The 17227-nt window shown below is 37.1% G+C and overlaps 1 protein-coding gene across 6 annotated transcripts in view; it reads right to left on the bottom strand.

Annotated features, from left to right (window-relative positions):
• The window catches only part of ATF7IP (activating transcription factor 7 interacting protein), a gene marked incomplete at both ends in the record, with an annotated part of 37529 nt that overhangs the window by 17754 nt on the left and 2548 nt on the right, over positions 1-17227 (bottom strand). For 5 of the 6 annotated variants that reach the window (XM_080705472.1, XM_080705473.1, XM_080705471.1 and 2 more), the window contains 4 exons: positions 2309-2374; positions 10303-10440; positions 12243-12388; positions 13620-13703. In XM_080705472.1, the coding sequence (XP_080561598.1) occupies positions 2309-2374; positions 10303-10440; positions 12243-12388; positions 13620-13703 (434 nt within the window). The remainder of the gene's footprint in view (positions 1-2308; positions 2375-10302; positions 10441-12242; positions 12389-13619; positions 13704-17227) is intronic. The other variant, XM_080705470.1, reaches the window with a different exon arrangement.

Genomic DNA, 17227 nt, shown 5'->3' with positions numbered 1-17227 from the left:
CAGAGGGAGAATGTTCCTTGGTTCCATTCCAATAAAAAAAAAAAACCTCTAGGAATAAATCTAACCTAGCAGGTGGAAGACCTCTACAATAAAAATTTAAAAGCACTTAAGAAAGCAAATGAAAAAAACATTACAAGTTGGGAAGACCTCTTATGCTCATGGATTGGTAGAGTCACCATTTTTAAAGGTGCACAGAACCAAAAATGATCTACACATTCACTGCAATCCCCATCAAAATTCCAATGACAATCTCTACACAAGAAAAAAAAATCCTAAAATTCAGTCTCTACACACACACACACACACACACACACACACACACACACACACACACCTAAAATTCATCTTGAAACACAAAAGACTCTGAAAGTAATCCTGAACAAAAAGAGCAAAGCTGGAGTTATCACGATACCTGATTTCAAAATATACTACAAAGACATGGTAACAAAGCGGCAGGGTATAAGCATAAAAACAGAAACAAAGATTACTGGAATAGGAGAGAGGACCCGGAGATAGACCACTAATCTATAGCTATTTGATTCTCAACAAAGGTGCCAATAACATACGGTGGGAAACAGACAAACTCTTCTACAAACGGTGCTAGGAAAACAGTCAATCCACATATAGAAGAGTGAAAATAGGTCACTGCAAAATGGATCAAAGGCCTTTAAAGACTTGAAACTTTCAAACTTCTAAAGGAAAACATAGAGGAAACAGTTTAAGATACTGGCATAGGCAATGCTTTCCTAAACAGGATTCAATAGCTTAAGAAATGAAAACAAGAATGAACAAACAGGGTAACATCAAAATAAAAGCTTCTGCATAGCAAAGGAGAAAGTTAACATAGTGAAGGATTCACCTCTACAATGGGGGAAATCCTTGCCAGCTCTTCATCTGACAGAGGACTAATATTCAGAATATAGAAAACTCCTAAATTTAACAACAAAAGAATGAGTAATCCAGTCAATAAATGGTCAAGTGATCTGAACAGATATTTCTCAAAAGAAGAAATACAAATGACCAATAAATATATGAAAACATGCTCAACATCTTTAGCCACTGGAGAAATGCAAATCAAAACTACGTAGAAATTCTATCTCACCTGTGTCAGAACAGTTGTTATCAAGTAAAATAGAAAAAACAAATACTGGCAAAGATGTACAGAAAAAAGAACCTTTATACACTCTTGCTGGTAAATTAGTAGAGCCATTATGGAAAACAGTGTGGAGGTTCCTCAAAGAACTAAAAATAGAATAACCGGGCATGGTGGCACATGCTTGTAATCCCGGCTCCTGTCTCAGCCTCTCAAGTACTGGGATTACAAGCTTGCGTCAACACACCAGGATGAGACATAGTTTGAAAAAAAATAAAAAGGGGGTACTGGAGGTGTAGTTCAGAGGTGGTATGCCCCTTGAGTCAATCCCCAATATCAATTAAAAAAAGAAAAAAAAGCTGTGAATAATAAAGCATAATGGAAGGAACTGAAAGTTCCTTATATACATAAAGAAGGAATAGTAAAAACAAAAAGTAAAAACCAGACTATAAAGTGGGGCATGGTGGCGCAAGCCTGCAATCTCAGTAGTTGGGAGAACTGTAGGTTCATGGTAGCTTTAGCAAGTAGTGAGACTGTCAGCAACCTAGGAGACCCTGCTTCAAAACGAAAATAAAACAGGGATGGGGGTGTAGCTTAGAAGTAGAAAACGTCTGGGTTCAATCTCTAGAAACACACACACACACACACACACACACACACACACAGAGTCTCTCTTGCTTGCTCTCTCTCTCTCATCAAGGAAATATGCTATGCTATGATGTTTGGGCTTTACTATATACTCAAAAAATGCAAGGTATTTATGGCAACAAAATGACTCAATGCAATCTCTGCCTGTATTACAGTAACAGTATAACAGATGGCTGACTGCAGGGTGAGAGGAGAATAGGAATACTAGAGGTACTAGAGGTACTAGAATACTAAAATACTTTGGGAGCAATGGAAAGAGACTAGGATACTAGGGAGAATGTAAAAGAAACAAGATTGAAACAAATGTCAAAAACATACTTGTAAAGATGGATAGAAAACATAGCTTCAGGAATGCCATACCATCAAACTGATCCACACACATTTTGCTATATGACAATAGTAAAAAGGACTTATTGGTTCTAGAGCAACAGCTCCAGAAATTACAGTAATGTGTAGCATGAAGTAATATTTCATACTCCTAATTCAGGAAGTCTCACCCCAACCCAGCATTGCCTAGGATCACCACTGAGAGACAAACAGCAATTATACTAGAACAGGAATTCTTACTTCTTGTCTTTTCTTAAGATCTTCTTTGGCTGCTCCAAAGCGCTTGGTTAACCTGGCTATTTTGGCCTGAAAGAAAACAAACAAGAAAATAGGATAAATGGAATTAAAAAAGAATCCCTACATAGATAACAAGAAACTCATAGAGAACAGATCTTCTGAGCGCAAAGAAAGAAAGCTGAGTGACTGTAAAATACGTGTTGGGGAACACAGAAAACCAAAGGAAGACTGCCCGTGGCCCCTCAACTCAACGGCCAGATAAATGCTCCAAATGAGAAGGCCAGCTGGTTTCTTCTTGGAATCGTGGGTGTCTGCTCACACATACTGTTACCTATGTTTCAGAATAGCTAAGCTTGTGTTTGTGTGATTTTGCCAAAATAGCTACAACTACACTTAATTTTCTTACTAAGAATTATATAGTGGTCATAAAATGTACTTACTCAGCCACTAAAAAAAAACACAATTATGTCATTTACAGGGAAATGGATGGAACTGGAGGACATTGTTCTAATTGAGATTAGTCACAAAAAATAAGAAATCTGATGTTTTTCAGAAAGTAGTCACTTGTAAAGAAGACCCCTCCAAAACCCAACAATATAACCTAGGCAATCAATTACCTAAAAGGTATTTCCCTTCAAAACTTATTTGTGAAATTTCTAGGACTCGTGGACATAAAGCATAATTTCATATCCTTAAGATGTATTTGCCTTTCTAATGTCTTAAAATATTTTAAGTAACGTTTTCAAAAATAGGAATATGGGAAAGTATTCTCTGTACCCCAATTTATGCAAGATAGCTTCCATTTTTTCTTTAGATTTCCTGAGTGCATAGTATATATAGTATTATTATATTATTTTTACTAAAATATTTTTAAAAATTTGTATGTTATATATGTGGAAAAAGGTCTACAAGGATACATCCCAAAGGTGAAAGTGCTCTAGATAACTAAGCTGGACTGGAAGGAAATGCGGGGGGTGGCGGGGAGGTAAAGAGAAAGCCTCAGCTTTCATATCATACATATCTGTAGTATCCAAATTCTTTTTTTTTTTTTTTTTGTGGTCCTGGGGGGTGGAACCCAGAGGCTTTCTACCTCTGGGCTATACTCCCAGACCTTTTTAATATTTTATTTGGAAACAGGGTCTCACTAAGTTGCTGAAAGCCTCACTAAGTAGCTGAGGCTGGCTTCGAACCCATGCGATCCTCCTGTCTCAGCCTCCCAATTGCGGGGATTACAAGTGTGCGCCACCACACCCAGCTTTCCGAATTCTTTTTTAAAAAGTATTATCACTTAGAAAATTAAATCTGTAGCAGAGGAAAACCATCAAAATGTGGACACTAATTTACTGTCTAATGGCAAGTTTTTTGGGTTTTTTTTTTAATTTGTTTTTTGGTGATACTAGGATGGAATCTAGGGACCTTCTACTTCCAGGCTATACCCCCAGACTTTATATTTTATTTAGAAACAGGGTTTCAGTAAGTTGCTGAGAACCTCACTAAGCTGCTGAGGCTGGCTTCGAACTGGTGATCTTCTTTTCTCAGCCTCCCAAATACTGAGATTATAAGCGTGTGCCACCACGCCCAGCTGCAATTAATATTTTAAAAAGAAATTAAAGGGCAGACTTCATGCTGTTAATACATAGGAAACTGAATGATGCCTTATTGTAATACTTCAAAATATGACATAAATTATCTAAAGGTGGGTGTCTATTTTGGAAAGTACTTTGTAAAATTTTAACAATTCATTTTGTGCATTTAGCAAAGTCATATTCTATTATTACACTGTGCTTTATTTTTTATTATTTATTTATTTTGCGGGACTGGGGATGGAAACCGGGGCATTCAACCTCCGAGGTACACCCCCTGCCCTGTTTTTTATTCTTTATTTTGAGACAGGGTCTCACTAAGTTATGGAAGGCCTCACTATATAGCTGAGACTGTGAACCATGATCCTCCGGTCTCAGTCTCCTGAATGCTGGGATTACAAGCGTGCGCCACCACGCGCGGCTATTTTGCTTGTTTTGTTTTGTTTTGTTTTTGATGGACTGTTTTGAGACAGGGTCTATGTTGCCCAGGATGGCCTCAAACGTGGATTCATGTGACTTGTGACTTGGCCTCCTGAGTAGCTGAGACTACAAGCAGGTATCAGTGCACCCAGCATTTTATTGTCTTTTATTATTACTTCTATTTTACTTGTTCTTGGTTTCTTCCTTGGACAAACATAATTTCTTAGTAATAGTTCAATATTCATTATCTAACATCAACTGTTGGTAATCAGACAGCTGGGCCTTGTTCAGCAAAGCAGACATATCAAACTTCTTTCAACCTTTTACCAAGCAACCTTTTAGTCTCCCCAAATTTTGAATTCTGAATTTGCACAGTGGTTGGAGGAAACTCAAATGCTCCTACCCAGGAAGGTCCTCACTGGTGACTTGTGTCCTTTCTCCTCATAAGGTCTTTAATATTGCTTTTTAGGGTTACTCTTAAGCACTGTAACTATTACATGTTGAATATTTGAGGGAGTATATTTTCTAATCAGTTTTTATTGATATATAAAAAAACTATTAGATTATTCCTTATATCAGGTTGCTGCTAAATTTCCTTCTTCGTTTAATAGTTTGTAAGGACTTCTATCAGATTCCTATTTCACAATGATTATTATTTTTCTTGTCTCACTGTATTGCCCCAAGATTGCCAAAAAAGCTCTAAAAAGTAACCTGTATCAGTAGAAATCCTTGTTTCATTCTAATGTAAGTCAAAGTGTTTCCAATGATCCAAGAGTGGCTGGTGAATTTGAACAAATCGTTACCTGGCATCTACTGAGGTAATTACACTGCTTTTCATCCTTCCTCTTTTGGTATACTGAAAGATACTTGTTAGTGCTAACCGAGCCCTATATTCATGAGAGACATCCAACTTGGAAGGTAAAACTACTATGTTTTTTCTTCTTGAGCATTATGAAATTACACAGTAGAGCTTGCCTCATAAAATGAAGCCCTTTCTTCTGTATACTCTAGAACAATATACTATAAGAGACATGAATTATATCTTACACAAAGACTTGTCAGGATTTTCTGGCAAAGCTTTCCAGACCCAATGACTTCAAACATAAGATGTTTTACTATAGTTTAAACAGAGTTTCTCAAAGTTTTAGATTCTCTACTTCCTTCTGAGATAAAATAGACTTCACTGGTATGGAGGTTGCAATATAAAAATGTTTTCTTACTTTAAAGAATCTCCTCTGGATCTTATCTGCTTTCCCCTCCTGTGTAGTTTATTAGTACTTATTATTTCTAGATCAAAGATTTAACTAACTTTAGCCTTCCTATAAAATAATCATTTGCCCTTACTAATCAATCTTCAAAAAGGGTTTTGTTTTACAATTTTTATTAACTCCTTCCTTACGTGGAAGAGTAGTTTGATATTGCAATTTTATGCTAGCACAGGAAATAGAATGCAGTGCCTTTCTATCTTTGGGGAGGTTTTCAGCTTGGGGGATGGGGTTTTGTTTGTTTCTTTGTAGTACTGTGAATTGAACCCAGGGGTGGTCTACCTTCCACCCCTTTTTTATTTTGAAACAGGGCCTGGCTAGATTGCTGAGGGTAACCTTGAATGTGAGATCCTCCAAGCTCAGCCTCCCAAGTGCCTGGGTTTTGTACTTTAACAGGGAATTTAAATTGATAAATTTCTCTTTGAATTTCATTTTAACTATAGTAGATAGGCCTTAGTATGTACCACTTAAATTATAGATCTGCCCTAAAGAGTCGATAATTTTCCCTTTAATTCTTTTTGGAGTTATCTAGAAGTATGTTTCGTGGAAAAGTGTGAACTAGGAGGAAAAGAAAGGCCACTTGCAGGTAATTTCTAACTGCATTACATTTTTGCTATTGGATACAGCATTTTAAGATACACAGAAGTTATCACAGTCTAATCTGACAACACATCTTAACAATCTTCTGCCTTAAAAATATTAAAAATCATAGAAAACTGTTAGGCCTTATCTTACAATTTGACATCTCAGAAAAATGTGAAAAATACATAAAGTTTAGACTATTTAAAGGTAACCAATCTCTAACTACACTGGCAATTATATCTCTCTTAGTTTCATACTTCTCCTTATCACACAATCTCCAGAATTAAGACATGTGTCCAAACACTGAAAATAGTTTTGGCTCTTAAAATTATACCAGTATTGGGAATGGCCTAGGAAAATTTGAGAAAGCTATGATTGATTATTAATATATTCCAAAAACTGGGTGAGGGGCAAATCTGTGAAAGGACTTGGTTTCTGCCTAGAAGCAGGCAATTATTCCAATGTCATTAACCTAGCTAAAGGTAATTAGCAAGTCTATAGGAGAGGGGAACTAGGACTTCCTCATCCTCATTCTAAAGACAAGTTTACATAATACTTGGATAATCTAGCTAGGATGGGAGGAGGGGTCAACCTTCCTGAAAGGAGACACCTTGCCACACCCTGCTGGGGGAGGAACCTTACAGGAACATTTACTAAAAGATGGAGGTCATGGGTATAAAAAGTCGGGTCCACATGTCGTATCTTTGTGGGGCATTCATTTGAACCCTGGGGCTGGAACTACCTTCTGTTTTTCTAACTTTTTAATAAACTTGTTTAAACCTTCAGCAAGAGTCCGGGCTAATGTGTATTTATCCTTAGCTCAGGACAAGAACCCGCGCTTTTTCTGTTTTTCTGTTTTTTGGATTTTGTTGTGGTTTGAGGGAAATTGTGTCCGGGACCCTATAACATCATCTTCACAAAACTGTAACAAAAATGATTCTTGGCTACTTACTGTAGAAAATTAACTAGTAGTAAAATCCAGATTTTAAGTATATGAACAAGTCATTTTGCACAGCAAGCCAATATTATTTGAATCCTTAAAATGAATTTATGAACTAATCTACCTAAAAATTAACGTGAAAACAAGTAATTTGAAAAGTCATAAAAATCTACTTTCATATATCTACAGAGAATCTGATACCGTAACAAACCCAGCAGAACAGAGAACTCTGAAGTTTCTTCTAAGGTGAAGTCCACCAAAAGACCCACATTCACTAGGGCACTTTTCCAAGTTGGTACTTGACAAGTACCAGACTAGGTACTTGTCAAGAGATGGGTGGATAAAAAAATATGTGGTGTGTATTTATACTGGAGCACTACTTGGCTATAAAATGAACAAGCTAAAAATGGATCATTATTCAGCCATAAAATTAATAAAATCAACTAATTCACAGGAAAAGAGAAATGGAGTACAATATGTTAAGTGAAATATGCCAGACACAAAGAGACAAGTACAAAGAAATTCAATAATGATGAAGTAATGGAAAGTAAGATTATAACCATGAGAAAACTTAAATAAACTCATAGCTTCACTTGCTTTTAGTTAAACTTAAAAATGACTATTTCGGAGGTCACACAGTAATACATCAGACCCATGCTAGGCTGGCTGTAGGTGACACTTCTGACTTAAACCAACAGATTTATTGCCTTTCCCTATCTCCTGTTCTCCAGCGAAAGACGCCACCATGTCCTAACGATTACCTACAAAACTAGCTATTCTCAAAAAGGTAGCAAGAAGAAATGAATCATAAAACGTACTCATCAGTAACTTTTCTTCAGATTTATAGAATCCAGGACATCTGATGATCTTCAGGTAAGAGCAAAATGGGCTTGCTAATCTTGTTCTTAATTAAAAGTGGGGTAACATTTAAAGGAAAGTAAAGTTTTTTCCCCAGAAAAAAACTAGACAAGGAGACAGTAATTATCTCAAGCATATTCTACAAAAAAGAGGAAATTAAAAAATCCCAAGCAACAGCAATGGCTTTTGCACCCAAAGCATAACTGTAAGCACAGCCTCTGTTCCTTCTCCCCTCCTTATAAAAAGCCTTGGTTCCCCAGCTCCTTAAAATAAACTTTGAAGACAAAAATAATCCCTCCCCTTCTCAAGGCCAACTCTTGAATAAAACTGTTTCCTTTCTGGCAACTCTTATCTCCCAGGTTTTGGCTTTCAAGTAGCAATCAGCCATACCTGAGTCTGATAACAAGGAATCAAGAGAGAGATCTTTGTGTTGAGGAGAGGGGGCCAAGATCACTAGGGACTGGACCCATGGAGTGGGAGCTCTACTCTGAGCTATACCCACAGCCATATTTTTATTTACTTTCAAACAGGGTCTTGCTAAGTTGGGGTATAATGGCTGAATATGCCACCATCCCTGGCTGAGTTAGATCTTTCTGGAAACAAAATAAGTGTAATTTGGTAACTCAATATTAAAAATGATTAAGAGGAGTCAGTTTCCAAGAACTCAAGACTGCTAATAAGAATAATGGGAAGAGAGTCCTTCAAACTTTTTCCAAGAATTCAATAACTATCAGTAAAAGAACAGTGGATGGGTGATTCATTTAGGGAAAAAAATGACTGGTTTGATTTTGAAAAGATTCAGAGTCTGAGACTAGAAGGAAACATCAAAGTGCAAACAAATACTAAATATCAAGAAATCTCTACTTGCACCTTAAGTGTAGAACATAGGAGTCAAAAACTCAGGTTTTAAAAATACAAAATGTAATCCCAGCGTTCGGGAGGCTGAGAACGGAAGATCGCAGTTTGCTGTTTTGTTGGTGGTACTGGGGTTCCTGGAAACACTTCTATCTCCGGGCTATACTCCCAGACCTATTTTATATTTTTTATTTAGAAACAGGGTCTCCTGAAGCTTCGAACCTGTGTGATCCTCCTTCCTGTCTCCACCTCCCAAGCCACCACGCGTGCCACCACGCCTGGATGCAATTAGGTTTTTAACTGTAAAAGTCTGATTTAATGTTCAGTGATCACTTCTCCTTCATTTGTAAAATAAGGCCCTGTGGCTTAAACTCAAAATTCTTTAGACTATGTTCATAATTAAAGCAAGCTAATAGGAACCACATATTTACTTATAACAGAATGAAATCCTGACTAAAATTTCCAAATTCCTATCTTTGAAATGATATAAATTACCTGAGCCTCTCATTACATGAACATTTCAGCTGACCAGAAGCCAAAAATAATAATTACTAATAAATAAGCGTTATTAAAACTAGTATCTTTGAAAATATGATTCATGGAAGAAGTATATTAATATAAAAAGAATCCCTCACAAACATTTAGTATTTATTATAACATGCTAGCTGCTAGCATTTCTCAAATGATTTAAAATAAGTAGAGAAATTAAAAAGCACTCAGTAAGATAATGTCTGAGTCTCTGTTATGGGTTAAACTATGACCCCCCACCCCCAGTTCATACCCTGAAATCTAAGCTACTAGTACCTCAGGGTCACTGCACAATTAATATGATTCTGAAGCCACACTGGAGGAAGGTACACCCCTAATCTAATAAATCTGGTGTATTTAAACAAAAAGGGGAATTTTGACACCAATTTAGAGACACATACAAAGACAATGACATGAAAAAGTAAAGCCAGAGATGGGGGTGATGCTTCTACAAGGTCAAGAACATCAAAGGTTGTCAGCAAAGCAACAGAAGGTAGCAAACAGACATCAGCCCTCAGGAAGACCCAGCCCTGTAACAACACCTAACGCAGTATAATGCATTTCTGCTGACAAGACTACCAGTTGACGAAACTATTTTTAGAGAAGCCTTAGCAATTCTTTTCTGACATTTAGAATTTATTTTTATTTATTTTTTTATTTTATTTTATTTTTTTTTGGTGGTACTGGGGTTCCTGGAAGCCCTCTCCGGGCTACACTCCCAGACCTATTTTTACATTTTTATATGGAAACAGGGTCTCCTAAGCCAGCGCGCGCAGCTGGCTTCGAACCTGCGCGATCCTCCTGTCTCCGCCTCCCAAGCGCGGGGATGACAAGCGTGCGCCACCACGCCTGGCTGACATTTAGAATTTAAATGAACATTATATTCAACTTCAAATATATAATCCCAGAAAATAAGTTAAAGAAATGATCATACATGGCACATGCAAGTGAAGTCAGTGTACAGACCTGTAGTTCAGTAACCACTGTTTTATGCCTTTTGTTACATTCAATCTTTTCCACTCGTGTCTTCAGTTCTGCCAAAGTCTTATCAAATACAGCATACTGTAATGCACACAATTTTTCTTCCAGCAACCACTGTATAACCTAAAGAAATATATTCCTTTGTTATACAAAGACAATTCAGAGAGCCACAGTATTAAGTGATAATAACGTATTAACTAATTTAATGAATGAAACATGCCAATAAAATGAGTAAAATCCATCAGTAAATACCATCTACTGGAATTCTCCACTTACATATAGAATCTATCCCAAGAGGGTGGTATATACTAAAAATATAAAATTTCAAGAGTAAAATCTTGAAAATAATTTAAAGTCCTATTATTTTCTCCTCATATCCTCTCATCATGCTCAAACTACCCAGAGAACAGGGCCAGTTTTTTAAAATATCTGATCTGTTCCAGACTGATGTTTCTGTGAGAGATGCTGTCGCTGCAATATCATATTCTATAGAACATTTCTAAATGCCTACTCAAAATTCCCATATTATCTCATTAGAGGCCCACAACAAAAGGACACCAGCATATCCCACAAACTATACCCTAGTTAACACTGTTCTAAAATTAGAAATAAACTTTCAGTACACATATTTTCTTTTTTTTTTTTCTGGGTCTGCTGATGGAACCCAGGGGCATTAGACCTCTGAGCTACACCCCAGCCCTATTTTTCATTCTTTATTTTAAAACAGGATCTCACTGAGTTGCAAAGGGCCTAAGTAGCCGAGGCTGTCCACGAACGGTGATCCTCCTGTCTCAGCCTCCCAAATGCTGGAATGACAAGTGTGCTCCACCATGCCCAGCTCACATGAACATTTTCTTTTTCTTTTTTTTCCTTTGTTTTTTGGGGTTTTTTGCAAGTCTGGGTTATGGAACCCAGGGGCATTCGATCTCCAAGCTACACCCCCTGCACTATTTTTATTTTTTATTTTGAAACAGGGTCTCATTAAGTTGTGATGGGCCTCACTAAGTAGCCGAGTCTGTCTGCAAACTGCGATCCCCTGGTCTCAGCCTCCCGAACGCTGGGATCACAAGCGTGAGCCACCATGCCTGGCTCACATAAATGTTTTCTAAATTCTCTTACGTAGTTGTAATTCTAACAGCTCTAATAAGGAGGAATTGAGTAAGCTGCCTTTCCTTTTTTTTTTTTTTTAATGGCACTGGGGATTGAACCCAGAGGCATTCTACTTCGGTGCTACACCCCTCCAGACCTTTTTGTTATGTTTTGTTTTGAAACAGGGTCTGTCTCTGAGGGACCCCATAAGTTGCTGAGACTGGTCTTGAACCTGTGATCCTCCTGTCTCAGTCTCCTGAGTACTAGGACAATAGGCACGTGCCACCATGCCTGGCAGCTGGATAATGACATATTTAGCAAACTTTTAGCAAACGTAAGGACAGTGTGTTGTTTCTGCAAATACAAAGCCATTCTCAAGGAGAATTCTGAACTGAATATTTTAATATTATCAAGGTAGGTCAGCCGGGCGTGGTGGCCCACACTTGTAATCCCCACACCTGGGAGGCTGAGACAGGAGGATCGCACAGGTTTGAAGCCAGCATCAGCGACTTAGGCTCTCAGCAACTTAGTGAGACCCTGTTTCCAAATAAAATATAAAATAGGTCTGGGAATATAGCCTGGAGGTAGAAAAGCCCCTGGGTTCCACCCCCAGTACCACCAAAAAAAAAAAAAAAAAAAAAAAAAATATATATATATATATATATATAATCAAGGTAGGTCATGGGCGTCCTAAGCTCAACCATTTCTTCAAGTTCTTTCTTTCTATGGTAAAATGAATACGTCAATACAACACATATTATAATGTAAAACACCTAGAAGAATAAAGACAGTGATGCTTTTTATTCAATACGGCTTTGATTTATAATTTACGACACCTTTTGAAGCTTCTGGTTAATGTCTCTTTTTGCTGTAATCTTCACTTGAAATTCTGCTTCATATTCTTCTTCAATATATCGACGACGTTTCGAGTGTACGTTGTCCATATCCTCTGACTTAGAACGTTTTCTTCTGGAAAACTCATCTGAGAACAAAAACCACAATAATCAATCTTTTTTATTACAAGCTTAAATGCTTATTCTCCATTTTCATTGAAATGTTATTTCTATTACATTCTCAACCAATTATTTTATTAATTTTTAGATCAGAAAAATAGGTATATAGCATTTAGCTCTAAATATATAATGATCCTCATTATGCCTTTAAGAACCTTATATAGCTAAGTAATATATACTGTAAACATAGAACATTTCTTTCCTAGATATTTTCATAGAAAGATGAAAAGTTATAAAACTATATCATACAGAAGGTAGCTGTCATTTCATATTTTTGCCTTGTGCTAAATTTCAGTGCATATCATTTCTCTGACAAAAATAGCATTCATTCTCATGTCAGATTTCTATCGACTGGGCAGAGTTTGAATTATTTAATTCTTCTCCTCAGTAAGAATAGAAAAAAATACCGAATCATCAAACTTAGGAAAACAACAACACTGTCATAGTTATTGTTAAGATATCCCAATGAATTTAAAATATATAAAATAATAAAATTAATGTTATCGTCAAGTATATGTGGTAAACATCAAAACTCTTAGAAACATTCACTTCTTAATAGTCATGAGATCATAAGAAAATCTTGTTTATTTTTCAACTCAGTGAAATATCTAAAATCCTTATACTTTTTAAAGGCAAATGCCCTTATGTGACCATACCAATCATTCTCCATCTTGCTCATACCCTGATCTATGTAGTTATTTTTTTAATCCAGTTCTGTTCTACACTTATAACTTACCAATGGTCATACATGGAGAGCAGCATAACAGGAAAAATTACAGAACGAAGATTTCCTGACATCTACTCTAAAGCTCTCTGTATAACCCCAAGAACAGTCAGTCCCCTCATCTCCCTTCCTATGAGTCTTAAGATGCTTTAGACTGAAACGTGTTACCTTTATCAGCCCAAACAAAAATCTTATAGTTTCATCCTCTAAACTTAAATTTAAAAGAACTTCTCTCAAGACATACAAGTAAATTGTACAGTTGAGTCAATTTTGGGGAAACAATGAAAAATGTAAGTAAATAAATAAAACATCAAAAATTCTTGAGTTAGTCATCAACAAAATGAGTTAACTGTGTCTTAAATTGCAAATTTATACAGTCATCTCATGGGCAGAAAAGGATATTCTGTGCCCTTTAGAACCAGTGTAAGTAGTGGATTATGATTTTTCAAATGACTGTGGAATCTGTGTGTGCATACTTTTCTCAGAAGGTTTTTCATCTTCTTCACCAACCACTTGCTTTTCTTCAGGCTTGCTGTCCTCTTCATTCTTTTCTACTTCTGCTGGAATCAGAATAGAAAAGGAAACCTTATTTCTATTGGAATTCGTAACAGCTCATTAGTTTACATTTTTATAACTATTCGGGAACCAAACTCACCTTTTATAAAACTAGAGATCCAAAATGTGAAATTTGGGGAAGAAAATGTGAGCACAGACTGATAGAAAAGAATGACCACACCCACATCCCTCAATGCTGTGACTCTTAGTAACGCAATATGAAAAGTCGATTGATCGTATTATTGTTAAAACCCACAATCTACCAATAAGGTTAGTAATTACCTCCAGTAAAACTAACAAAATGTGTGAACAACTATTGTAAAGCATTTAGATTCTTTCACAATTATTATGCTATTTAATTACTAATAATTAAATTATTTGTGATTTAAACTGCTCATCAATTTAAAACAACTAATATTTAAACTAGAAAAATAGAATCATTGTTATTTTAATGGCTATAGGATAATTCATAAGCAATGAGTGAGAAAGCTATCTTAAATAGATAAAAAGTTCTTTAGCCAGGCGTGGTGGCGCACACTTGTAATCCCCACGCTTGGGAGGCAGAGACAGGAGGATCACACAGGTTCGAAGTCAGCCTCATGTGCTGGCTTAGCAGACTCTGTCTCCAAATAAAAATGTAAAAACAGGTCTGGGACTGTAGCCCAAGGTAGAAGGGCTTCCAGGAACCCCAGTACCACACACACACAAAAAAAGTTTTTTCAAAATAATATCTACTTCTACTTGCCGGGCGTGGTGGCGCACACTTTTAATCCCCACTCTTGGGAGGCTGAGACAGGAGGATCACGCAGGTTCGAAGCCAGCCTCAGCTACTTAGTGAGGCTCTTAGCAACTTAGTGAGACCCTGTTTCCAAATAAAATATAAAATGGGTCTGGGAGTATAGCCTGGAGGTAGAAAGCCTCTGGGTTCCACCCCCAGTACCACTAAAAATAATTAATAATAATAATAATAATAATAATAATAATATCTACTTCCTTCTCACTCTGAACTTCATTATAATGTGAGACTACACTGTACCAATTAGAGTATATTAAGAAAAATAATAAGTACTTTGATAGCAGCGTCAACAACTACACTTGGTATTTGACATATACAGACTTTGAGTAATATTTTGTCTATCATATATATAGCTGAGGGAAACAATGCTAAGGAAGGGTAACTAATTTCCATACAGGCATATAAAATATGACAAGTAGAGAGTGCTGCAAAAAATATCGCTAAAAATATCTATACAATTATGCTACAACAAATAAAATCCAAGGTACCAGAAATGGCCTTTGATCGATCAATTAATGCCCCCTCAACTGACTTAATCATCAAATGGGAGATAGAAGAGCTAAGATGAATTATTAACTTGTCGAGACTTCTATTTTTTCCCTGGACAGCCCCGCAACTAGCTTCTTGGTGCCTTCAATAAAGCATAGCAGGATGTTTTAGAATAACCAACAACTGGTAATAAGCAATAGCAAGGTAGAAAGTACTACTATATAAAGATTCTGACACATTTGTTCCCCAAACAAAATTTTAATCTCAATAGCCCCAATGAGAGATGTCAAGGATACTTATTGGTTTATTTAGTGGCAGTACTGGGGATTGAACCCACAGGCACTCTGCCTCTGAGCTGCCTTTCCAGTTTTGTTTTGTTTTTTTCCGGTACTGGGGTTGGGATCCAGGGTTATTCTATCTCTGAGCTCCACCCCCAGCCCTATTTTTTATTCTTTATTTTCAAACAGGGTCTCACTGAGTTACATAGAGCCTAAGTAGTAGATGAGGCTGTCCACGAACCTGGATCCTCCTGTCTCAGCCTCCCCAATGCTGGGATTACAAGCATGCGCCACCACGCCGGCTCTCAGCTCTTTGTATTATCTTTTTTTTTGAAGAATGCCTCACTGAATTGCCCAGGTAGATCTTAAACTTGCGATTCCCCTGCCTCGGCCTCCCAAGTCCTGGGATTATAGGCCTGCGCCACCACTCCTGGTTCAAGGTAAAACATTTCACAAAACCTTTTAGGAGGCTCTACAACTATTTTTTTCACACTAAGATAAAATAAAGGTAATATTGTCCATAAATATGACTACAGCTATTTTAACTTTAACAAGTATTATAAAATTAACTTTCCCTTTACTACCCACTTTGGTTCATTTGGTTCAAATTTGGTTTTGCTCATAAAACACTTTCTATAGGTTTCTCTAAAATTTTATGATTTTTGAGTGCTCATCACTTCCCCTATGCTTTCTACTGCTGAGAGATTGCAGAGCAGAGTAAATGGGTTGAGATGAAAGGCTTATATAGTCTTATTTGGTCAATTCTCACACCAGGGGTCCAATCGGGTGAATACGAGCCAGGGCACCTAGAACTCAGGAGTGCGGAGGGCCTGGTGCCCGCCTCTTCCACATACTTGGCGCCCTCCCTATCCACGTGCACAGAAACCCTCAGTATCCGCTTGTGATTTCTCCTATCACTTAATTCTCATTTTCTAGATGTTCCCTGGTAAACTTGATTCCCAAAATTTAAAACACAGGAATTTTTGAATAGATTAATAGGATCAAAATTTATGCTATTATTTAACAGAAAGAATTTGGAATAAGATAAACAGGATCAACAGATTCTTAAAAAAAGGGTAAAACCAGTTGTGTATGGTGGGGCATGCCTGTAATTCCAGTACTTGGGAGGCTGATACAGGAGGATTGCAGGTTCAATGCCAGCCTCAGCAACTTAGTGAAGCCCATGGCAACATAATAAGACCCTGTTTCAAAATAAAAAGTAAAATAGGGCTGGGGGTGTAGATCACACACACACACACACACACACACACACACACACACACACACACACAAATATAACAAAAATTAAGCTAGGTGTGGTGGCACATGTGTGTAATCCCAGCATTCAGGAAGCTGAGACAGGAGGATCGCGATTCTTGGACAGCCTCAGCTACTTAGTGAGGCCCTCTGAAACTTAGTGAGACCCTGTTTCAAAATAAAGAATAAAAAATAGGGCAGGGGATGCAGCTCGGAGGTCAAATGCCCCTGGATTCCATTCCCAGACCCACACACACAAAAAGAATTTAATCATCAGTAAAATTTAATTGACTAAATCATGCCAATTCTGTCATTACTAACCTAAAGTAAAAATAGAAAGAAACTGAATTCTACAATCATGCAATTATCTTCATACGAATTATTATTTGCATGTGTGTATGTGGTGGTACTGGGGGGTGGAACCCAGGGATATTCTAGTGCTGAGCTACACCCCCAGCCCTATTTTATTTTTTATTTTAAAACAGTGTCTTGCTAAGTTGCTGAGGTTGGCCTTAGACCTGGCATCCTCCTATCTCAGTCTCCTAATACTGGGGTTACAGTATGTGTAACCCCAGTTATATGTGCCACTATATCTGGCTTCATTAGCATTATTTTATACTTGCTGTATATATCCTAAAGATCCAATGAAAAGAGAAAAAGAAGAAATCAATCGCAGACATTTTTAAAATCTGACAAGAAATTTGGAAGA

The sequence above is a fragment of the Muscardinus avellanarius genome (assembly GCF_963383645.1).
Source record: "Muscardinus avellanarius genome assembly, chromosome: 11".
Classification (NCBI taxonomy): Eukaryota; Metazoa; Chordata; class Mammalia; order Rodentia; family Gliridae; genus Muscardinus; species Muscardinus avellanarius.
This window is presented reverse-complemented; position numbering and strand designations above follow the sequence as displayed.